Here is a 25,700-nt window from a genome sequence, read left to right on the forward strand (position 1 = left end):
GGAGACAATTGGTACACTTTTCAGCTCGGTTGACCCCCCCCCCCCGGGCTCCGGGTCTATATACGTAGTCTGGTTCAAAATATAACAACGATGTTGGCCTTGATGTTTGAATCTCTATTCGTAATATAGAATCTCTCAGAAGATAGTTTAAAGCTTTTCATCGTACAATATTATTCATGAGATGATTTCAAAAACCGCATGGTTTATTCTACATTTATTACATTTATATAATATGAATTCTTGTATGTAAGCATGTATTTTTCTGTGATTAAATCCAAGTCGAGATGTTAGATCGTCCCAAGACTGTCGTATAGGCTATAATAAGAGTGATATATTTAAATCTAACAGTTAAATTATTTTTTGACAGTGAAAGTGGTACAGTATTGAAACAGATGGGTGCTGGTGATTTCTTTGGTGAAATTGGTATTCTCAACTTAGATGGCGGTATAAATAGGTAATATTAAACTTTTTTGTTTACATTAATCCCCCCCCCCCAACCCTCTGTTCCTCCTCTCATCTATGGAAGATGGTAATTGCTTTGGTGAATTGGTATTCTCAACTTATTGTCTGAACCATTTTAAATTTTAAACGGATTTCTTTGATTATGAACAAACTACTTGACTTTGGTTATTATAAACTTACCTGTGTGTTTGAAATTACCTCCGGTTAAAAAAATCCAATGTACAACTAAATATCCCAAGTTATCTCGAAACATACATACATATGTATCGAAACATACAAAAATGTAAGCTAATTACGTCAATTATGGGGACAGATCTTTTCGTATAAGGGGGTCTCAGCAAGGTTTGTCTATCGTAATGGTGTTTGGCTCTGTCACCACAATCCAATTTTGTGTATGAATAAGCTATTGCTCTCGGACCCAGTAATGAGTTTGGGCGTTTATAAACATAAATACGCCCGTAGTCCGTTATTTTGTTTCCGTCTTGTATTAATTATTTGGTTAGAGAGTTGGGTGGGATTATTTCTTTTGAACACAGGTGCAGAACAAAAAAAACGACATTCCTTTAATATTTCCTGATGAACTTAAACAGTCCTGCCAATTAACCTCGGCAATCTGCTGTAGCCGGGGTAAATCCGTAAATGCCGATGAATTTTACATTTGCCTCGCCAAAATTAATAGCCGAGGCCATTGAATCATTGAAAAGGTATATAACGTTATTATTATTATTTTTTATAAATACCAAAAATTGTTATCAACAACAAATCATACCGCACATCGGTTTAATTATCGGCAGATAGTTCCACGTTTTTCTATTTCTCTTCGAATATTATTTCCGTTGAGCAAAAACTGTTCGGAATTTTGCGTCTCAGGAACACAATTAATTTCCGAAAATCCAGGCTTCGTTTTGAAATTCACAGGACAATGTATCCATACGATTGTACATTCAGTTTTTAACTATAGGCCTATATTAATCACAAGTACAACTCCATTTTGAAATCTACAGAGAATGGTATTTTCTGATGGCATTTCGTAGATCGCGATCATGCCTCAGCCAATCAACGCTTTGTATCCTATTACCGTAGAAGGTACCATGTCATGAGTTATTGTATTCTACACAGATGCAGTGAAAATGGTTACAATTAGCGCGAAACTTGCACGAGTTTTTATACACCCACATTTTCATGTGGAAGTATATTGTCGTCGCCCCTGTCCGTCTGTCCGTCCGTCCAAAATTGTTTGTGAACAGTCTACAGGTCACAATTTTTATCCGATTTCAACGAAACTTGAAACATAGGTTTATCACCCTAAGATCTCGGTACCTTTCGATATTGGCATGTATCGGACTGTAACTTCATGGATTATGGCCCCTGATTGTACGAAAAATCACGTTTTAAGCTTGTGAACACTGTAGAGGTCACAATTTTCATCCGATTTGGTTTAAACTTGAAATGTATGCATATAACCCAAAGATATCGGTTCCTTTCGATATTCGCGCATATTGGAAGGTAACTTCCTGAATTATGGCCCCTGATTGTACGAAAAATCGCGTTTTTAGCTTATGGACCCTATAGAGGTCATAATTTTTATCCGATTTAAAAAAACCGTATTATTATATCACCGTTACACTCTAAGGACGACTGAGTTCGAATTTTGTGAAAAGCGGCCCAAAATTGACAGACAAAATGGCCGCCGTTCGTTCTCAAATAGCGTAAAAATATGGTATATCAAGGTTGTGGACCCTATAGAGGTCACAATTTTTATCCAATTTTGATGAAACTTGAATGTAAGTTTATAACCCCAAGATCCCGGTTTCTTTAGATATTCGCGCATATCGGAACGTAACTTCCTGAATTATGGCCCCTGATTGTACGGAAATTCGCGTTTTTAGCTTGTGGACCCTATAGAGGTCATAATTTTTATCCGATTTAAAATAAAAACGTATTAATATATCACCGTTACACCCTAAGGGCGGCTGAGTTCGAATTTAGTGAAAATCGGCCCAAAACTGACAGACAAAATGGCCGCCCCTCGTTCTCAAATACCGTAAAAATATGGCATATCAAGGTTGTGGACTCTATAGAGGTCACAGTGTTTATCCGATTTTTTTTGAAACCTGAAATGTAAGTTTATAACCCAAAAGTCTCCGTTCCTTTCGATATTTGCGCATATCGAATTGTAATTTCCTGAATTATGGTCCTTGATTGTAGGAAAAATCACTTTCGTTTTAGCTTGTTCTCTATCCATCTCTCGAAAATGTGGGCGTATCCTGCCTGGCAGCCACTGGTTGTGGTAATTATAAAACTTTGAAAATGGACAAATAGCGCAATAGCGCAATAGAAACTGCCATAATGTATTTTTGCGCTATACAAATTGAGACTTATTATTATTATTATTAATAACCACAGAGCATGGGATTAGATTTCGAGTTATGAAATATCAATTAAAATTATGAAATAAAGTGTGTTTATTTGTAAATGTTAGCCACAGAGTTGCATGACAGGGATGTAGGGCCCACTATATTTTATTAAAATATAATATACAGGGTATTTACAATTATGGGGTGATGATGATGTGAAAAGCAATATTTACGAGTATTCGTGTAATCGGTGATATAATATTAATTGTGAATAAAATTTAGTAGACTGACAATCAATTGTTTCCAAATTAATTTTATTGTCTTCAGTTACCATTTTTGTTCCCCAAACTCAAACGATTGGAAATGTCGCGCGTTGTTTTGATTGCAACACACGTGATTGTCAAAATTTGTCAACCATTGTCCCCTTCAACATATTAAGATGGTTTAGCTCATCACGTGACATGTACAATCGTGTGATGAACTTCGTCGAAACTACAAGCAAAAACATTGACTTTTTAAAAGAGAACTTTTTTTTCGTTGTGATATTCAAATGTGCAATGGATTTTATTCAACCGGAGGTGGTTTCAAACACATAGGGAAGTTTTTAATAACAATTATTCAGTAGTTTGTTTTGTCTTAGATTAATGACCCCTCCCTCCCTTCCTCCTCTCATCTAGGGCTCAGTAAAACCCCAACGAACCGAGCATGTGTATTTTAAAGGTAAATGTATCTTTAAATCTTACAAGTTTGATTAGAGCATATTCATCTATATTTGACTATACCATTGTGATCCAAGAAGTTTGCTATGCTTAAAGATACAAACGTAAAATAGCCTATGTGATAGCTTGTTTTGGCTTTAAATAAATACCAAAGCTCTTATTAATTTGTGCTTATTAGGTAATATGATAATCGATTAACCTTCGAGAAACTGCTACTTGCTCTTGTCAGACCAATGAACCTGACACCATTAATAACATTTCTCTGCTTGAAATGGTTCCTTGCTCGAAATAAAACAGATTCCTGCGGCTTGAACTGGGTTGACTAATTTAAGAAGTTACAATAAATATGCTAAACACTTCCAGGAATAGAGCTTGTGAAATAAAAATAATCAACATCCATATAATCTTAGCTGTTATTGATGTCACCTCGTTTAACTGTTAGTCGATAAGGCCCTACATTTCCATGTCAAAACAGTTCCGTCTTCGTGGCAGTATCTCGTTTCTTGTGAGATTTATATCCAGATTAGTGTCGAAATAGTTAATTAATCTAAACGCCTTCGATAGTCATAGGTTGATTACACCAGCAGTTGTGACGATATCTGAACCTTCTTAAAATGAGGTAAAAGAATATCCAAGCGTACATGTACGTCATACCAAAATTGAAAAACTAATTAAAGAAACTGTTCGTTAGTTCATTATAAAATATCTAACGTAATATATGGTGCAATAAATCTTTGATAAGACTGCATGTGTACATATAATGTATCAAGACGCAAATGTCATTCTTAAAATTATAAACAGCCACGTTACCATAAACCGTATATTTGTAGTATACATTTATTGTAATTTACTACATGCTCTAATAAAAATCTGAAATTACCTGAATACGCATTCATCACTAGTTTATTTCTTTTTGTCTACCACATATAACAGGTTTTCATGGGAATAAAGACTTATTCCAAGATTCCAAGTTGAAAAGATTTATTTACTAAATTAAATGGATCAAGTGATACAAATTGCATAGAATAGCGACCAAGAATATTGAACGGTTTCTTTTTCTTTCTATGTCATCAACACAGATTGGTTGCGTATTGGTTGTTATTCAACGGATCTGGTTTCCAATTCCCGTCTGCATTAGTGATAGTCTAAAGTAGTCAAAAACATGATATTGATCTAACCCTGCCAATATAATCTAGCGAAGCGTTTTGAGTTTAATGGCAACTTTTAGTTTTGTTCAAGACATATAATTAACCATTTTGTCTGGTACGAAATTGAGATTTCATCAAGAACTATTTTTATTTACTAAATCTGTAAAAGAATTCTGCTAATTTAGCCGCTAGACAAGACCGCGAAATTTTCGGTCTAGTGAATATCTTTGATGTATTTTTGTTTATAGCTTTGAGCTTTTACATTGTCTTTCTTCTTCTGGTACGGTCTATGAAGCACTTTTCAGCAATTAAATCCCAACTCAAAATATCGTCTGCTGATTAGTTGTATAACAATATGCTTCAGACTGGTCAGTGCGTCATTGTAATAACGCGGTAATAATAATAATGTGTACGTCGTAATAACTTCAAACCTAGTAGACTTTCTAAATCTACACATTAAATACAGATATACAGGAACAAACAATAACCTACATCTAAGTGAAATGATGTCATAACCGATAGGGAAAATGAAAGTAGAAGATAAAGGAAGGAAAATAAATGTAAGCGGCAAATAATGGTTCACAAAATCCATTGCTTCAATTCAGAACGACTTAATATGATATGAAGGTTGAAACCTTATTTATTTTTAAATTAAGAGAAATTTGAACCCATTTACCGTATAGCTCAATGTCCGAAACGATAGAAACTTGACTGCGTGGGCTAAACTAACATATCCATCTAGGTTTATTATATCATCAGATTATTTCATTACAATCTCCACTAGTAATGCGTGTATGCCAATATGCTTACTTCTATCTATGCAACTTCATACTAACACATGTTAAATTGGCTATTTACACATGTAAAAATATAATATAATAATAATGAGGTTTTATATAGCGTCTTCTCCATGTTGACACATGCTCAAAACGCTTTTAGTAATGGCTCTGTTGGTAAAACTGTCGAAACAGGAAAGTCTTAAGCGCGGATTTAATTTGATTTAAAGTTTGTTGATTCGTTCCATAATCTAGGACCAGCTGAACTGAAAGACCTATACCCATATGACTTTAAATTATATCTTGGAACAACTAGTGACTGTTTATTTTGAGAGCGAAGTGATCTAATAGGGTTGTAGTCATATAAGAGTTCAGATAAGTATTGGGGAGCTGCATTATTGCGACATTTATACACTAATGTTAGTATTTCGTATTTGACTCGCGCCTCAGCAAGTAACGAGTGTAAAGAAACTAGCACATTCTGGATGTGATCAAACTTATGTGTCCTTGTTACTATTCGGGCTGCAGTATTAAGAACTTTCTGGATCTTGGCTAGAAGTGCTTGTGGGATTCCATAGAGTAAACTATTACAATAATCAATCCTTGATAAAATCAGTGATCTCACAAGTAGTTTACAAGCGTCAGCAGTGAGATAGTCTCTGGTGTTGCATATACAGCGTAGATGATAGTAGAATGTACAGCATACCATATCAACCTGAGTTTCCATTGTCAGAGAAGGATCAAATATCACTCCCAAGGTTTCGAACATTTTTGGAGAAATTTATTTCTGAATTACCAATGGTGATTATAAGATCATGTAGTTACTCGAGTTGTTGTGATGAACCTACTGAAAGAGCTTCTGTTTTATCGTCGTTCAATTTTAGTTTGTTCGCTTCCATCCACTGTTTAACTGCCAGCGAACAGTCAGTATTTTTTTGTAAGGCATTTCTGATTAGCATAGGACTAGACACACCAATGAGATGAGTATCATCGGCGTTAGGGTAGTGCCTCTGATCATAGCCATCGATCACAGACCCCAAAGCGGTTGTATAAAGAACAAAAAACATGGGTCCCAATACACTGCCTTGCGGTACGCCACAGTCAAGTTTAAACGGTAGAGATTTAGCCTCACCAAGTAGAACTGTTTGATGTCTATTACTAAGATATAATGTGGTCCATAAAAGTGGTGTACCGGAAATCCAAAACTTGGTTTTAAGTCTATTGTCTAGAATCTGATGGTCCACAGTGTCGAACGCTGCAGATAAATCCAAAAGTCAAAGATGCTACATTCCCTGTATCCACTGCACACTGTAGGTCGTTGAGGACCCTCAACACAGTGGTCTCAGTGCCATGATGGGTCTGTAAGCAGACTGAAACTTATCCAACAACTCATATTTCGAAATATGGGATTGAAGACGAAGATTGACAGCTCTTTCCACAATTTTGGAAAGGAATGACTTATATGACTTATTTTTTTAAATATTGCAGTTAGAATTTGTATTTTGTTCTATTTCCATTATTAATCTTAATTTATTGTAGTAAGTTTAGCTTCGTTAATATTTTGACATTTTACAAATGTTTCGCTGTAAAGGCGTCATAATTCTAAAGCTCATTTTGTTAACATTGTATGGTGGCGCCCTTTCCACGACCCGACAGACATGACGACATTTTTCTGTCAAACATAATAAAATATTTTACGTACAAAAGCCAACTATTCTAAATATTTTTTTTCATAAAAAATAGGCTATTTTATCGTGCACTTTCACAAATAAAGCACTATCGATTATGTTGACCTATTTGTTTTCTAAAAGATTAATATATAGCAAGAACTCCTCACGTCATGCATGGAAGTGAATAAATAAATATAAATCGGTAATGCTTAGGTTAGCTTATCTCTTCCCCTCAAAATTATGAAATATTTTACGCACACAAGTAAAGTATTTTTGATATCATTGAAGTAATCTATATCGGGCCAGGAGAGTAAGTCACTGACTCGGTAATAAAGAGGTCCCGGGTTCGCTCCCGGAGTTGGAAGAGAAAGTTCCTTGGGTTTTCCGGTTTGTTTTCCAGCTATCAGCGCCCCTGTCCGTACAAAATCCCCCGACATTGCACACTTTACGTCGTGTGCCCGTCTTCATTAGCACAATCGGTGCATAACAGCGGGACGTTAAACTTTATTTCATTTCCAAATCACCGGTTTTGTGTTAGGAGGTAGAAGAACTCTTTGGGGATTTAGCGAACGATTCACCGCCCTTATTGATCTCATTCTATAGTTTGGTGTCATAACTAAACGAATTTAAAATTGGTATAGTTCTTCATTGTTTACACCCCGTTGAGGGGTTCCGGGGTAATTGCCACCACCCCTCCCCTTTTATATTTTAATGTTTCCATGCCTATAAATTTGGAATCAATAAATTTAATTTATACCATTGATACTTGGCAAGACTGCAAAGGTACATAGCCTTAAAATTGATTAGTCAACATAAGGTAGTATAGACAAATATTATGCTTTCAAGATATTGCATCCACCCATATTTTCATGTGCACGTATTATGTCATCAGCCCTGCCCGTATGTGTGTCTACAGGTCACAATTTGTTATCCGACATTGAAGAAACTTAAACTATATGTTGATATCCCAGAGATCTCGGATGGGTTCGATTATGGCACTTATCTCACGATAACATTTTGGATTATAGCTCCTGATCGTACGAAGTTTGCACACATAGTTTGCGGATCCTCTAGAAGTCACAATTTTTATTCCATTTCTTTTAAAACTTAAAATGTATGTTTATTTCCGACAGATCTCGAATAGGTTAAATTTTGGCTCATATCGGACCGTAATTTCCTGTATTTTTGCCCCTGGTTGAACGAAAATCGAATACATAGCTTTTGCGCCCCGAAGGGATTCTAATTGTGATGAGCTGTATGTTTAATACACAACAATCACTGATGAATTCGATTTTGGAGGAAATCGGACCGTAACTTCCCGTTAAAATGCCCTGTCCCTTTAGGCAAATACATGTAGTGACAAAGCATGTTATACATATACCAATTTTTAGATGACAGTTAAAATATGTGTTGAAGGTGGACGGATCTGATATGCGCATCTAGATTGAACCGCACCAACATGCGCTAGAGATCGAAATATCCTGGATTGGTTTGAATTTGGTGAGCATCGGACCTTCCGCTCAAGAGTTATCCCCCTTTTCCGAAAAAAATTGTGAACGCGATACAGGCTATAATATTATTTTTTTTTTATCTAATTAGGTTATGTCCCCTAAGCCGAAAACTCCATCAATATCCAACCTTCTGTAACCTCCCTTTAAAAGATTTAATTCTTTCTCGATGTAAATCATTGGGACAATGAGAGAGCGAGCCCTGTCGGTTTATCCCATCCGTCTCCGTTCCCAGACCTTCTGTTCCGGAGTTATCCCCCTTTTCCGAAATCTTGTGGACCTAGGGGCTGTACGTTTACATCTGAAGTATCATTTCCCTTTTCTCAATCCAATTTTGAGTGAAATGAAATATTGTTTATAAACAAAATCAAACACAAAAAAAACTTTGCTCTTCTTGCGTATTTCCAGATTACTTAAATAATATCAGAATAATTTACTTTTCCACGTAAAATACTTTATTTTTCTTTACAGAAAAAACTAGCCTAATTTTTCTTTCAAAAATTGTCGAGAATGATTTGCTTTTGTACCTATGTTTGAAAGAAAACGTCGTGTTTTGGGTTATATAAAAGGGGCACTATGTCACATGTCCTACATGGGCCACCATATAGTAAACAGCGCCACCTGTTAACAAAATGAGAGTTAGAATTATGACTTATCACAACGGGTTAAAAGGGGGTCATAATTTTAACGCTCATTATGCTAACAGATGGCACTGTTTACTATATGATGGTTCATTGGAGACATGTAAAATCTCTCCCTTTTCATAACCCGTCAGACATGACAATATTTTACGTACAAAATCAAATTATTCTCGATATTTTTCAGATGAATAAATTAGGCAATCTAATTAAAATACAGATCTATATTTCGTTTCTTTTTTTATATACTTTCGATGGCCTACCCTAGTGTAGTAAAGCCAAGTAAAACAAAAATTTTGAACAATAAAAACGAAACGAAATAGAAAAATAATAACATATTTTACGTACAAAATCAAATTATTCTCGATATTTTTCAGATGAATAAATTAGGCAATCTAATTAAAATACAGATCTATATTTTGTTTCTTTTTTTTATACTTTCGATGGCCTACCCTAGTGTAGTAAAGCCAAGTAAAACGAAAATTTTGAACTATAAAAACGAAACGAAATAGGATCTGTGTTTTAATCAGATTGAATAAATAGGCTACTTTGTCGTGCGTTTGCCATAATACGGCCATATCAATTAATTTAGCCTCTTTTTTTGCAATATTCGTTCTCGATATTTTTCAGAGAAGTAATACCCTTTTTTTTCTCTAAAGATATATAAAATATTTTACGTACAAAAGTAAATTATTCTTATAATATTTAAGTAATATAGATATACGCCAGTAGAACAAAGTTTTTTTGTGTGTTCGCTTTGGATTATAAACAATATCTTATTTTATTTGAGATTGGATTGAGAAACAGGAAATGATAATTCAGATATAAAATTACAGCAAAGCATAATCCCCCCCCCCCCCCCTACACACACACTGTAAATTTCTTAGGCAAGCTATGTCCACATCTGTGCAAGAAATGGGCGATAAATAGTGAAAATCGATAGCCCCCCCCCCCGCCCAAATTCTTCACATCGAAGATGAAAAATATCATTTAGAGTTTACACGGTTTTCCGCAAAGGGGGTTTGCAGAACACTGAATATCGATATGGTTTTTGGCTAAGGGATCATAACAAAATTTTAAAAAAAATGTTAAAAACTATAGCCTGTATCGCATTCATAATGTTTTCGACAAAGGGGGTCACTCCGAAATCAAACAAATCTATGATCTTTCGATTGTTAACCCATATTTTAAGTTTCATCTCAAATTGGGTGAACAAACTACGTACACTTTTTACGCAAAAGACGGAAGATGCCGTGATCTGATGTCAGATATATGCGCATCCAAGATCTTTCGGTCTTTAACGCATATTTTAAGTGTCTCTAAATCGGACAAACATTGGTAGATGTATTACACAATGCAAAACTATACCAATCTCAAATTTGTTTGGCCTTTATCCAATTAGTTATGACACCAAACTTTGGAAAACTGTTTCAATGGCATTTAGTAATTGAACTAGAGTACACAGGTCACAATTCTATGGAATACAATTACTGCTTTTTACTGAGCGACGTTTCGACTAGGCTTCTCTAGTCATTATCAAGCTATAATAAAAAATGAAAGTATGACAGGACAATATATGCATGTACACAACAATGCTTAGTTAATGCTGACAAACCAGGGATCCAACTTAATTACGTGTACCTAATGGTAATCTGATTTAATTAAACGCTAATAAGTAATAATACCAATTAACCTAAAAATTGACTAATTGATTAATGGATAAGTTGTTGTGGAGTATACATAATGATTAGTGGGTTTTAATAATACAAACGTTGAAAGAAAATGAAAATTGATGAAATGTTATCAACGACCCCTTTCACTGTAATAAATACAAATGATAAAAGAATAGATTTTTGTGGAGTATTTACAACGATTTGATGAGGTTTTGATAATGACAACATCCCAAGAAGATGAGATTTAATTGGTGTTATGACAAAAATAATTGATATGTGGATGTTGTTGCGAGTGATTCTACTGATATACGAAAAACCCTTAGAACAATGACTGCACAAATGATCAATAGTCCCCTGAAGGCTGACAATTTAAAATATTGAGTGGTACTTCACTGGATGGTATAGTGATGTAGAAAGGCAGGGTTAGAACTATTGAGTGCATTAAATTACAATAACCGCAGGCCTGAAAAGCAAAAATGCCTGAAAAGCGAAAATAGTTGGGAATTATTAGTTATCATTTTTGCAAATTATGATGGTTATTACAAACTTAAAATTATTACTGGAATATTGATAAGTATTAAATATGATAAAAAAGGAAAAAAAAGAATTATGCTCAGCCTTGATTATGTGATAAGAATATCATACGCCCTGGGGAGGAACAATCCTTGATCTCTGTTCATCGTTGGTTTGTCAGCATTAACTAAGCATGGTAGGGTACATGTATATATTGTCCTGTCATATTTTCATTTTTTATCATAGCTTGATAATGACTAGAGAAGCCTAGTCGAAACGTCGCTCAGTAAAAAGCAGTAATTGTATTCCATAGAATTGTGACCTGTATACCAAACTTTGGAATGAGATTAGTAAGATCAATACAAGAGGCGAATCGTTCGCCCAATGGTCAAAAGAAACCCCCTACCTCATAAGACAAAACCGATGATTTGGATATTAAACATACATTATGCAAGAGCTAAATCTGCCTATTGCAGGTCTTTCTTTAGGCTTGAAATGTTATCTAAATTATTAATTAGACATTAATTAACTTATCTAGGCCATAATCAACTCTCGAGACTATGTTGGGGTTTTTTATCGTACCGACTTTAATAATGATGATCGAGGCTAAGCCCAAAATTCAATCGCTAAATTCTCGGTACAGAGTGGATCAGTTTGACTTTAGTAATGATGATCGAGGCAAGGCCCGAAATTCAATCGCTAAATTCTCGGTACAGTGGGATCAATTTGACTGAAAATTTCAGCAAATCAACATTACATTGTCTAAGTTTCTAACTATTATGGTGAGAACTGCCAGCTCTTTATCTAATCTCCCATAATGTATCTTTAAATTAAATGAAATAGAATTTAACGTCCCGTCGTTCAGCACCCACTGTGCTAATCAAGATGGGAATACGGCATGAAGTGTGCAGTAGGCTACGGCCTACTCTTATTTCAAATTCCAACTGCCAAGGGTTCTTTTACGTGCACGCCATTAAAACCACTAGACAGTGTTCCTTGTCAGGAACCCCGTCTTGCAACAATGAAAAAGGGAAACCACGACGGACTTTCTTCCAACACAGGGAGCGAACCCGAGACCGAATCAGGGACTTGCTCACCGAGCCACCGCGGCTCACGATGATTTGGAAGCTTGACCCAATAGAAAGCTAAAATAATATCAAAAATACTTTACTTGTGTGCGTAAAATGTTTCATAATTTCGAGGGGAAAAGATACGCTAAACTAATCATTGCCTATTTATATTTATTTATTCACTCTCATGCATGACGTAATGAGTTCTTACTATATATTTTATTGTTCTTTTAGTAACAAAATAAGCCAAATCAATCGATATAGCAGTATTAGGAAAAATGCACGACAAAGAAGTCTATTTATTTTAAAAATATCTAGAATAGTTTGCCTTTGTACATAAAATAGTTTATGATTTTTATCATATGAAAAAGGCGAGATTTTACATGTCCCCAATCAACCTCCATACAACTGTAAACCGCGCCATCTGTTACCAAAATTAAAAGTAATAATGGAAATAGAACAAAATACATATAAATAAGTCATATAAATTAACATTTTTACATGTGTAAATAGCCAATTTAACATGTATAGAAGTAAGCATATTAGCATACGTATTACTAGATTAGGAGTTAGAATTATGAGGTAAATTCCGCTCCATAGTTAATTAGTTACGTATCCGTTATATTATGAACTGTTAGATCTTTGTTGATTTTAATTTCATTGATAATAAACATTTAAAAACTGCGACAATAATTGAGCAGATGTACTTTCACAACCAACTAGTATACACACAAAAGAAAATTAGAAACACAGAAATGATATTCCCGCTGCAATTAAATACTATGATCTAACGTTTTGAAGGAAAGACTACAACGCTTATACCGCACAAAGAAGTCACATCCGCGAAGTGACACCCCCCCCCCCCCCCTGCCTCGTATTTCAGTATGAATTATACAGAGTTTCCCCATTAAATATAGCTACGTTTTCGGGATAATCCCTGTAACAAGTATACAATATGAAAAGAGAGAATCTTAGAGATAGTGTCATCATCAAATACAAAGGTATTGTGTTCTCCAGTTAAAGCCTACCATACAAATAAGGGTATTGTGATATCCATTGAAAGCCTACAATACAAATACTGGGATATTTTGCTGTTTTGTGAATGCCAGCAATACAAATACAATGGTATTGTGCTGTTTAGTGAAAGCTAACGATAAAAATACAAGGGTATTGTGATATCCAGTGAAATTCTACAATACAAATACAACGGTGAAGGCCAGAAATAGAAATAGCGATGGTAAATGTTAAATAATAACAGAGCTCGTTTTAAAAATGTATTGATGTAGACCAAATAAACGTGTCACTTGTCGATATGGAAGCTGGGGTTTCCATATTAACTGGGATATAACCCAAGAACCAACTAAACATGATAAGAAAGGTTAGCCTGGCAACGTTTACCCGTTTATCTCGAGATGACAAATCCGAAACGGAGCTATGTTTATCTCTAGTTCATAATATGTGCTATTTGCAGTGCTATTTTCTATTTTACTTCTGACTTCAACATATTCTCTGCAAGTTTTATTTTAGTGAAATGTCGAGCGTACAAATTTCCCGCTTTCCTTAAACAGTTTCGGCCAGGTTCATTCTGGTAATCCTGGACAATAGCACCCTTCCAGGGCTTTGGTTTGAAAGTATAACTGGTTTATCAAGCTCTTTCTGTTTTAATTAATAACGTATTTGGTGCTATCTTTTTTCCAGGCGAACAGCAGACGTAAGATCTGTAGGTTATTCGGAATTATTTGTTTTATCTCGTGAAGATGTACTTGGCGCCTTGAAAGATCACCCTGATGCCGAGGTAAAAATCTGTCAAGAGTTTATTGATTCTTAAATGAATTCTTAATGAGATAATACGTTATGTCTGGATCATTCTTGAGAAAATTTGCTTTCAGATACCATATTAATGTTTGGATGGCCAATGTTAATTGATTCTCCTCTGAAAGGAAGTTTTAGAATTATTGAATATCTTATGTGACATCAACGGTCAAGATTTTGTAAATATATCTAATGATCTACGGTTATCTATACATTGTGGAATTGCAGTGATCATATTCAGCATGGAATATTAGAGAAAAACCCCAGCATGTCTATTTAGAATATCGAAAGAAGATTGGATCTTAACAAAAGAATCAAATGTGACTGCGTTGTAAACCGGATCCATTTACTTATTTTGATATGTTCGTTTGTTTGTGATTTCTGCGTATTGTGTCTTGTCCGTAGATTTGTTGTGTGTAAATTATGTTTGGTGCAGTACCCCTGCACTTAGTATTAAGTTAACCCAGGTCACTGATACTGTCTTGTTTCTGTTATTTTTTGCAAATAGACAGCAATGTTAGTTACACGAGCTCTCATTAGCAAGATATTAAATCTCGTATAATCGGCTGCAACTTCAAAATCCGTTTGTTACCCAAAAACAATCAGCGCTAAATGATTTGAAGAATGGGAGCACACATGGGTAATCAAGTAGTGATTAAAGCTACAATTGAACAACTCATACATAATATATATATGTGTGTGCATGTAAAACTGTTATTTTTTTACACAGTCAAACTGTTATTTTTTACACAGTAATGTAATATTATACATGTTCTCTAAGATGTTATAACATGTATATAACAATATATATACATGTATTTACGAGCGTATCGCGGTTTTGGAAACACTTTTGGAGTTGATCAATTATGCACTCCGTGAGCTATACTTGGTGATTCTGCAACTCATGATACCATTATTGATCGCTAATTGACATTTATCGAATAGTTTATTACATTAGGACTGCAATTGGATAATTAGTTTGCATGAATATATCACGTTATCGCTCAATTAAATATAAATTAGGTGTAAAATCCATGCATTATCTGTCATTGCACCTACTAATGTGGAATAAAAATCCCCTTTAAATATTTATGGCGTGGCCGTTTTTATAGCAACAAACAATTTATGGTTTTGTTTCTGTTTTTGGTTTATCCGGAGTTGCAGTGGAATGCTTCTCACTATGTAATACTATGCAAAATAAAGGAGTGACTTGTATAATGTCTAGACTTTCAGTGATATGCTCTTTATCATATACAGAATACAATCCTACCTTGATCAAATAATCGACCACATAAAATTAAATAATAACGTTAGTTTCAAGAATATTAGTTTAATATCTATGTTATTTCTATTGTAAGCCATTTGATCTATTGGAAAAATGAAAGTAGTGGGCGTACATGAACAGGAACTACCTTGAGGAAACTCTTACCGCATCTTATTCCAACTCATAGTAGTTATTTGATTTCTTTAACTATGTAAACCCTCGCCAATCATTTAACGGTCTTCGATTTCAGCTCTCCATTATCCCTGTGTTCACAATGGGTTTTCTTAAGTATAACACTGTTCTATTATTCTCTTACAGTCCATCATCAGAGATTACGGTCAGAGACGTCTACGGGAAATTGAAGCCCATAGAAATAAAGTGAAGCCATTACAGCATCACCAGAATCCAATCGTTAGGAACAATTTATTATCCACCTTACGAAATATGTCACCAAAGGTTCGGCGTGCTGGACCCCATTCTCCCAACGATGGGAAAAGCAACAATGTATTCACTTATCCTGGAGAAGATGATATAAAGTGTGTCCAAGTGGAAGCAGGTGTTTTGCATAGAGTTTATGGTGGCATCCGTAGACTTTTTCACAGGAAGGTTCGTCGACAGAAGACAGGCGATGATTCGGAAGGACGCATTGTTTGGTCTTCAGTGGAAGAAGGTCGTCCGAAAACAATACGTTTTAGTTCTGCTGACCAGTGCGGTAAAAAGGAATCGGGTAATACAATCGCTAATGCAATTCACCAAAAACTCTCAAACAAACATTCAGGGTATGAAGCCGTAAATACTGAGGACCACGATACTGACACTACATCTTTTTGTCCAGAACACGATACGCCATCGACAAAACTCTTATTAAAAGCTGATGCTAAAAAAGTGATAAAACCCAATGATTTGTTATTCATTCGTAAGGACATTTTAACCAAAAGACAAAATATGGGATTTAGAAGTTATTCTGTTGAAAATGCTCCGTTAGAAACAGTAGAAAGTGGAGATGATTATTCCTCGGGTCCTTCTTCAGCACGTGGTTCGCGTCAGTCTTCAAGAAGTCCTACAGCTAGCCCTACCTCCTCTCCGTCTTTAGTTCGATCATTGACGGGTCCATCTGTCAAACCTTCATTTAATTGTTCCAAACTTTCAAATGCTGCATCACCTGTTGGTCTTCCTGCTTTAAGGTAAAACATTTACGTTTATATCTATAAAAGTAAAGTTTAACAAATATATCTTTTTGGATGAAAGGGTACATATGAAACTCATTTTGGACAAACACATTATCAAATCAGTTGGATTGTTGCAAATTGACGAGTGTTTAATATTTGTTCTGTTATTTACAGTAGCCGAGAATCGAGTGCGAGTCCACCACCTCCCGCCAAATCCGAGATTTTTAGTCCAATAAAACTCTGCCAAGATTCGAAAGCAATGTCTACTTTCTCAAACAGGTACCTTAGAAAGATTTAAATAATTTGTTGATGATTATTTTTCTAATTTCATCCTATATTAATATTATAGCTGATAATGCTTTACGGTAGTTGCTTATTAACAAGAATTCGTATAACCGTCCCAGCGGTTATCGTGCTAGATATCTGACTGTACCTATGTACACTCGATCCTTGCTCTAGTCGTGTGTAAATAAGCATAGGTAAATTAGTGCACGATAAATTTATGTAGCCAATCATTATGACCCAAATCCTAGCACAAATAAGAGTGTTCTCAAAAAATCGATTGTCAGGGGATGTAGAATGAAAAATATTACAGCATACGACCGGGGGCAGTCAAATGTAAGACACTAAAAATTAATTATTAAATTACTTTTGCCTTACTTTTCGTCTCTTGAATAATCATAGGATCAGATAAGTTGGAAAATGAGGCAAGAATATGATGCAACTGATTACGTTTGCAGATATTTTTGTCTTTCAGTAATAGTTTTCTTGAAAAAAAACAAGAGGAGTTTTACAAGATGCAAGCCGCTGAGATGAAACAACTTAGAAATACCATGGAATCTAAACTAGTGAGTCAGATATTTTCCTATTGCAAAATATAATGGAATGGGGTTTAATGTCTTGTCAAAGTCATATTCGGTTATTTTGGGACATAGCAATGTTAATTTTTACTGCCATGGAAACCTGTCCAGTGCAAGGTCGGATAAGGTTGACTCGATAGTGGTATTTCTTCGATTCTCGGTGAAGAAGGTGCTGGCTCACTATCCATAAGTTTCTGGTTTTGACCCCGGTGTTTTTCGATATTTATTTCCGTAGGTTTTTCATTGTGGTTCCCCGATTTCAGTCGTGCATGGCGAGAAATAGTTTTTAGTCGTTCGGGTAAGAAGAAAAACGGGGTTCGTGTACACGTGGGTAGGGTATGCGTGTAAAAGAACCCTTATCAGCTGAAATTCAATTAAGAGTAGGCGGAAACGCCGCTGTATGGGCCAATTTTACCTCATTGCACACTGCATGGTATATGTAGGAGGTAGGAGTGGGACTTAAACATCATCTTCACGACCTGTCTCTTGTTCTTTGACGTGCACGCCAATGAGCACAAGGGTAGGCTGTGTTGCTCCATTCCAACAACTCGGTATATTTTATTTGTGATGCCAAGGAGCAAGTGTGGATTTCATCTTCAGGAACTGAGGATATAGAGGGTCATACTTCAATTTTTTTTATGCGTTGTTAGCACAGTGTTAATTGGTATTGTTTTGTTCTCAACAGGATGATATGAAACATATTTACAAACAAGGTTTAGAGAGAATAGACCGATTAGCATCTGTACAAGAAAACATGGTCAAATTATTATCTCAAACCATGCAAGAGATACAAAGGAAACAGGTACTGTCACTAGAAAATGAATAGAACTAACTACATGTGCATACCTGGATGTGGTAAAGAACTGCAGTCATTGACAAAAGTGTGGTCTCAAACTTTTGGCCTTGAATGTATAACGGGGATAATAAAAACTATAATTTTACAGGATAACCTCTGGAAAGTATCCAAAAATCGTGATATTACATGGTGTGAAAGGGACTGACGGGTGTGAAAACTATTATTGCTAGTATACATCATCACACATAGAATGATCCCATGACGTTTTTTTGAATCAATAAAATTTGGCTTTTCGAGTGTTTAAACAATCTTATTTCATTAGACATGTTATATAAAACAGGTTTGTCTGCGGCTACATTACATCTGGATCAAACTTGCCGAGAATTTTCTCCCTTTATATAAACCTATGTTGGCAATGTATTTTAACCTTTAGAGGCTAGAATGCTGAATAATGAGCCAGTTTAGTGTTTTTTTGTGACTGTTCAAGTTAACAAGTAAAGAATAAACGACTCCCCTGAAAAAAGTGGTATCTTTTCAAGACTTCGACATTATTTTGATAGGCCATAACAGATTAAGAAGGTGTAGAGGTAATTTGGATTAAAGGATTAGTATGACTCCTCATTACGGGTTAATTAACAAGTCAACATCTGCACAATAGGTTTTCCTAATGCAGAATGGAATGTCTGTTATTACCTAAAACGATTTCCCCCCACTATGCCAGTTCCTTTGTTAAGGGATTAATTGACAATTAACGATGCAACAATGGGGATTAGTTAGGATTAATTAAGGGTCTACCAGACGATTAAAACAGTTCACTGAAAGACAGTTCAAACAATACTTTATTCCATTTCACATCCACTTTTTTACACATTATTATACATTTTTATACATTTTTATCATTTTAGCATAGAATGTACAAGTTATCATTCACTGAAAGACAGTTCAGTTCAATACTTTATAACATTTCACATCCACTTTTTTACACATTATAATACATTTTTATCATTTTAGCATAGAATATACAAGTTATCATTTAAACATTTCCTTTAATCATTTTCCATTCACTTACAAACATTTTCCTATAAAATATACATTTTCAATAATTCTAAAATTAATTTTACAAGCCTACTATGTGGGAGACAGCATCCCTGTACTGGATGACGGTGTAATGCCCTTCATGGAGGCGCCGTTTTTCAGTTACCAGTCTATCTTACCAGTCTAATAACATAGCCTCAGTTATTGTAATCATTCAAGTGAAAAGCAATTATCTGATCAATCTCAAATGAAGTCATGGCGCTACAATTTAAAATCTCCTATACCAAACCCTATTCCCAGCAGAACTCTGGAACGTTCATCTGACAACACTTGGTGGTGGGTCTCGCACTAACAATCTATGCGAGTCTTGGAACAGGGCGTTTAGTTCCCTGCTGGGAATATCAGACCCCACAATCTGGCGGGCTCTCGAACATCTCCATCTGGATCACAGCAATGTCAAGACTGCACTCCTGCAATACTCACGCGGACAACCACCAAAAAACTACAGGAGATCCACAAGAAAGACTTTACAACTTGTGTGCAAACCATAAAAGGTATTGGGCACACCATCCAATGGAAATAATTTCACCCATATAATTGCAAATAAAATATAAAAATAATCGATTTTGTTGTGTACTTCACTTCACAAACCACAAAAACATAATTTTGAAATGATTTTAATATTATATAATATAAAAATGGGGGGTTTTGAACAGAGGGGGTTCTGACTTAGGGGGTTTTGACCTAGGGGGGTTCTGACCGGAGGGGGTTTTGACCGTATCCCATATATAGTATCCTCTGAAAAGAGCTTATCATCATGATAAATATGATAAACACAGTTCACATGCCATATGCTAAATGATTAATCTGCTGAACGATTAATCTACTGAACACAGTTCTCTACACCATGAAACTGGCCCACTTGATTAAGGTGTTACTTATAATCCGATAATCATTAACTGTTCAGGGATTAAAAACTGGCATAGTGGGGTGACCCCCTTAAAACTATGGAGTACAGATTCCATACAAGTCAGACCAATTTGTTAGACGATGTTCCATGGCACTAAGTATAAGATGTAATGTTAGATACGTTATAATCTATGCCAACAACTTGCCGAATATGTCACCACATATTGAATAGAGGGTGATTATCATAAAGTTGGATGATTTTGACAATAATAACAACTTAGAAGAATGGCATGGAAAGCTTAAGAAGATAATTGGTAAGGCTCGTTCTAATATTTATGAATTGATAACCTTTTTAAAAAGACAGAAAATATCTTCCAAGATCCACCAGCTGCAATATGAAGCCGAATAGAAAAGACACAATACAAGAAGAATGTACCGGAATGTCGACAGACAGTTGTCAAACCCAAAGCATAGATTATCTACTGGTGCCATTAACATCTATAAATATGCTGATGTTCCCCATTGTTGAATTGTATAATTCTATGTTAGCTATGTGAAACTGATAATCCATGTATAGAATTCGCAAAAATGTCGACTTATTAATTAACCGGTAATGAGGCGTTATACCAATCCTTTAATCCCATTACCTCTACAACCTCTTAATCTGTTGTTACCTATAAAAACTGTGTCGGTGTCCTGAGCATAAACCCAAAAAGTACAGCCTCGAGAATAATCCTCCGTAAAATACAGGGTCGTGCTTTGTAACTTAATTGATATTTAACACACTTGTACGCCTCAGTCATTTTCACATCCTTGCTAATCAAGACATTTATAACCTGTTTAAATTCTAGTTTTAGCGTGCATCAGATACCCCCTCCCCCGTCTTCTAAGAAAGCAGGAGTCGGTTAAAATTGGTCTATCCATACGTCGGTCAGCCTTCCTGTCACACTTTTTGGGACAAAGTAACTGTGCTTTGGGGCACCATAACTTTGATCAAAACTGAGTCAGACTGATGAAACTTGACAAATGATTTTATTACGCCAATTACATGGACTAAGTTCGATGCTGGGCATTTCCTGCTTAGGCTAAGCTAAGAAGCGATAATCAATTCGATTTGTCAAGAGTTTTGAACACCATCACTCTGCTTCTAATTGCGGTAGTTCATGTATGTTTAAATTTCGTGTAGATGTTCATCATGTGACTTGACCGAGTACGATGATTTGCATTTTCTGCTAAGGCTGGGCAGAGATAAGCAATTTGATTGGTCGATAATTTGATTTTAATTGAATATGAGTGATGAAACGTGGTGACTAGTTTCACTACATCAAAATCATGGGCATTTTCGGCCTCGGCTAATGAGTTTGATTGCTTAATGCCTTACTAAAAGATAAATGTGCAATTAATTAATATACATGTATGCAATCTGTTTATTTTGGGGTGTGGCTTGTTACCTTTGGTTTAGGTATTTACCACATCCTGGTAAAGTGGTATTATACTATATTTATTATATTTTTATTTAAGTCGTAATATTAATATATGAATGAATTTGAACGGCACATTTAGTAATACCCAAAATAGCTACTTTTTGTCGATGGCCTTAAGATTGGTAATAAAAATTTAGTGCCAATAATTTTCCCGGATCACGGGACCTTGTGAAATCTTCACCACTTGATCACTCAATATGCACACGTTGGTAGATGTTCTACAATGATGGATTAACCCTGGAGAATACGTTTTGCAGAAGATTGATTTGAGTGGTCGAGTCTCGGGCTTGCGCTCCAGGTCATATGCTTTGTCATCAAGTCATATGACGAGTTTTCGATCTCCTACCGCAAAAGACGCCAACGCACAAACGAATTATTGAAATAAAATTGTACCAAATGTTAGTCACGACATCGCCGAGTTTGTGTCGAATGGACGGTAAACCCCCATTTCTTTCCGTCTGTATGCAGAAGAAAAATAATTGCAAATGTCTGCAGAAGAACAATAATTGCAAATGTTTGCTGGTGTTGTCATATATATTTTTTAATTGTAATACTACATATCTCCATATACAGTATGTGCTACATTCAACTATACTATTCAAAAAAAGTAGGGGATATTTGATTTTGGGGGCATAATACTAAAATATGCAAATGACTACGAAAAAAGTCACTATAGAACCTAACAGAAGAAACATTTCCAGTTACATGTGACGCCCAAACGCACCAATAGCTACCGCATGGAATGCATGTGATGCTTGGGATCATCATGGGGGGTCCAACCCAAGATTTGCACGACTCTGACTTTGAATGTTACAGTCATTGTGGCATTGAATTCCAGGGTGGAAACATCAGTTTAATTGTTTTAGTGACCAGAAAACAAATTTTGATATGCGTCGGCTTACCCAAAATGAAAGGTTACGTGCCCTTGGCATGCTACAGATCGGCACAACACAGGCGGTTGTGGCGCGGACGATGAATGTTTCTCAGTCTGTCATAAGCAGGCTATGGTCCAGATACCGTGATACACAATCTGTACAGGACAGACCACGCTCAGGTCGACCAAGGGCGACAACTCAAGCCCAGGATCGATTTATCCGTACCTTGGCCTTGAGAAATCGTGTCATCACTGCAAATCAGATCAGCGCTCGTCTTCAAACAGACACTGGTGTGAGAGTGAGTGGCCAGACGATTCGGAATCGACTGCATAGGGGTCACCTTCGCGCCCGACGTCCTCGCGTGATCCCTTGTTTGAGAGATCATCACATTCAGGCAAGACGTCGTTGGTGTAGGGATCGTCAACACTGGGATAATCGACGCTGGAGCAATGTGATGTTTTCAGATGAGTCAAGGTTCACTGTTGATTTTTTGGACAGACGCAGGAGGGTGTGACGTCGTCGAAACGAGCGCTTCCAAGACGTTAACGTCATCAGACATGATCGATTTGGGGAAGGTTCTGTTATGGTGTGGGGAGGCATCACTGTTGCTGGAAGAACGGCTTTACATGTTGTTGCAGGGCGTGTTACAGGCCAGTACTCCTGGGACAACATCTTGGCAGTCCATGTTGTGCCGTTCGCACGACGCCATGGCAGCCGTTTCATCTTCCAGGATGACAACGCAAGATGTCACAGGGCCAGGATCGTTACAGGTTACCTCCAACAACAGAACATCACCACATTACCTTGGCCAGCACTGAGTCCCGACCTCTCCCCCATCGAGCATGTCTTGGACATGCTTGGACAGAGGTTACGTCAACGTCAACAACGTCCTGCCAATGTCCAAGAACTTGCTGCTGCGTTGCAACAGGAATGGGACAATCTGGACCAAAATGACCTTAGACGTCTCATTAGGAGTATGCCACGTCGGATCAATGCTTGTTTGGCAAACAGAGGAGGATTTACCCGTTACTGACTTGGTTGTGATGCTGTGGTAACTTTGCTGTTTGACCCCGGCCGGGTATCATTTTACCCTTATAATGGTCAGTCTGTGCCTTACTTAGTCTAACGATCATTTGGAATAAATCGATAAATGTGAACTTCATTTCATTTTGTCATTTGTTTCTTCGTCAGTTTCATTAGGTGACTTTAATAACACTTAAAAATCAAATATCCCCTACTTTTTTTGAATAGTATATATTATGTCAAGTTTATAGATTGGTTAACCCTGAAAATCCTTTAAGCTTAGAATGGGTTTGGCTTAAAGATACATTATGGGAGATTAAATAATGAGTTGGCAGTTCTCACTATAATAGTTAAAAACTAGATAATGTAAAGGCAATTTGCTGAAAATTTCAGTCAAATTGATCCACTATGAACCGAGAACTAAATGTTTGAAATTTCGACCTAGCCTTGATCATCATTACTAAAGTCACTAAAGATCGCAGGCTAGCGACGCCATCGAAAGTTGATTATGGCCTGTATAGGTTAATTAATGTCTAATTAATAATTTAGATAACATTTCAGGCCTAATGAAAGACCTGCAATAGACAGATTTAGCTCTTGCATAATGTATGTTTAAGGAGAATTGAATTTTATAATTAATTATTGTCTTTATAACGAGTAATAGTGACTTTATTCTTTACAATATCATTTTTAGTCATCTACATCAGTTCCCAGTGAATCAACGCCAAAAACGATAACAATTAGCCTTGAAAAAATGGACCAGGAAAACCCGGCAACCGAGGACTCGGAAGCAGAAGAAACGACATCATTATAGTAGCGGATTTAATTTTGATGCCAACGCTTGGGTCAGTCCAAAATGGTATACCAAGAACAAAGATGTCCTCGATCTCGCTGCACGGATCTTGTTTAACATTACCATCACTTTAATTAATAAATCCGTAAAGTAAGATACTTAATTTAAATGTGGGGTGTCGCGGTTTCTTGTACATTGGGCTTGTTTGTTTTTCATAAAAACAAAACATGATTTCTGTCACTGTTTATACTTTTTTTATGAAACATTCTGCTAGATAACTTTTCATCAACCCAGTTGAGTGGTATCAGATTTTAATCTTTAAATTAAGTTTCTGGTTCTTATATATTTTCATGATTTTTTTTTCTTTTATTTCATATGAAAGCTAATTGTTTCTGTTAAGATTGTTATTATTTTATTTTTGTGTTTTCTACAAATCGGATTTCTAAGAATCTAACCATGGGATCTTTCTGAAACTTTGACCTACCCCTCCAAAATAGGTGGTGAGTTTTGATTAAGAGTGTGTCCCCGACAGCACCATGCAGACAGTGATAAGTCTTGGGTCGGGAATTTGGACCAATTTTTTTCTATGTGTTGGGGTAGTACCCAGATACACCCCACAAAATATTAGCAGTTGATACCAATTTGGCAAATCGGAAAAATATGTTTTTAATAGAAAAATATTCAATAAAATGGGCTAATTTGGAACTAAATTTGGATGATCTGTTATTTGGATAATAATTGATTTGGACAGACAAAATTGTGGGCTTTAGTAGGACCATTCAGTCGCCTCCTACACGCAGAGTTTGAAGTTTCTACTGCAAATGATATCTTGGTACTGGCCGAAACTCAACTCTCTCTGAAAATTGAATTTAATGGAAGCCAAATTTTGAGACGCTATAGATCGTTCTTAGCAGGGACTAGGACCAAAGTTGAATGTTACCCACAACTAGCAACCTTCCTACTAACAGCATAAAAAATAAAAATGACCGGCACAGGCATAATAAAAAAGGAAAATAAATTAAAAACTCCTAAAATTGGGATGAAATGTTCCGTTTATCAATACCCCTGATGAAGAATGCGTATGGACATCTTTACAAATTTCATATATTCCATATAATCATTAGCAGGGATGATTATGATTTAGAC

The 25,700-nt window shown here is 35.9% G+C and overlaps 1 protein-coding gene across 3 annotated transcripts in view; it reads left to right on the forward strand.

The window, feature by feature from the left end:
* The window catches only part of LOC126823268 (cyclic nucleotide-gated olfactory channel), a 186,083-nt gene extending 161,130 nt beyond the window's left edge, over positions 1-24,953 (forward strand). For all 3 annotated transcript variants that reach the window (XM_050551991.1, XM_050551992.2, XM_050551990.2), the window contains 7 exons: positions 368-454; positions 14,233-14,329; positions 15,929-16,794; positions 16,954-17,058; positions 17,537-17,627; positions 18,325-18,441; positions 24,456-24,953. In XM_050551991.1, coding sequence (XP_050407948.1) covers positions 368-454; positions 14,233-14,329; positions 15,929-16,794; positions 16,954-17,058; positions 17,537-17,627; positions 18,325-18,441; positions 24,456-24,575 — 1,483 coding nt within the window. In that variant the 3' untranslated portion in view covers positions 24,576-24,953. The remainder of the gene's footprint in view (positions 1-367; positions 455-14,232; positions 14,330-15,928; positions 16,795-16,953; positions 17,059-17,536; positions 17,628-18,324; positions 18,442-24,455) is intronic.
* Positions 24,954-25,700: the final 747 nt, after the last annotated feature.

The sequence above is a fragment of the Patella vulgata genome, chromosome 6, assembly GCF_932274485.2.
Source record: "Patella vulgata chromosome 6, xgPatVulg1.2, whole genome shotgun sequence".
In the NCBI taxonomy this organism is placed as follows: Eukaryota; Metazoa; Mollusca; class Gastropoda; family Patellidae; genus Patella; species Patella vulgata.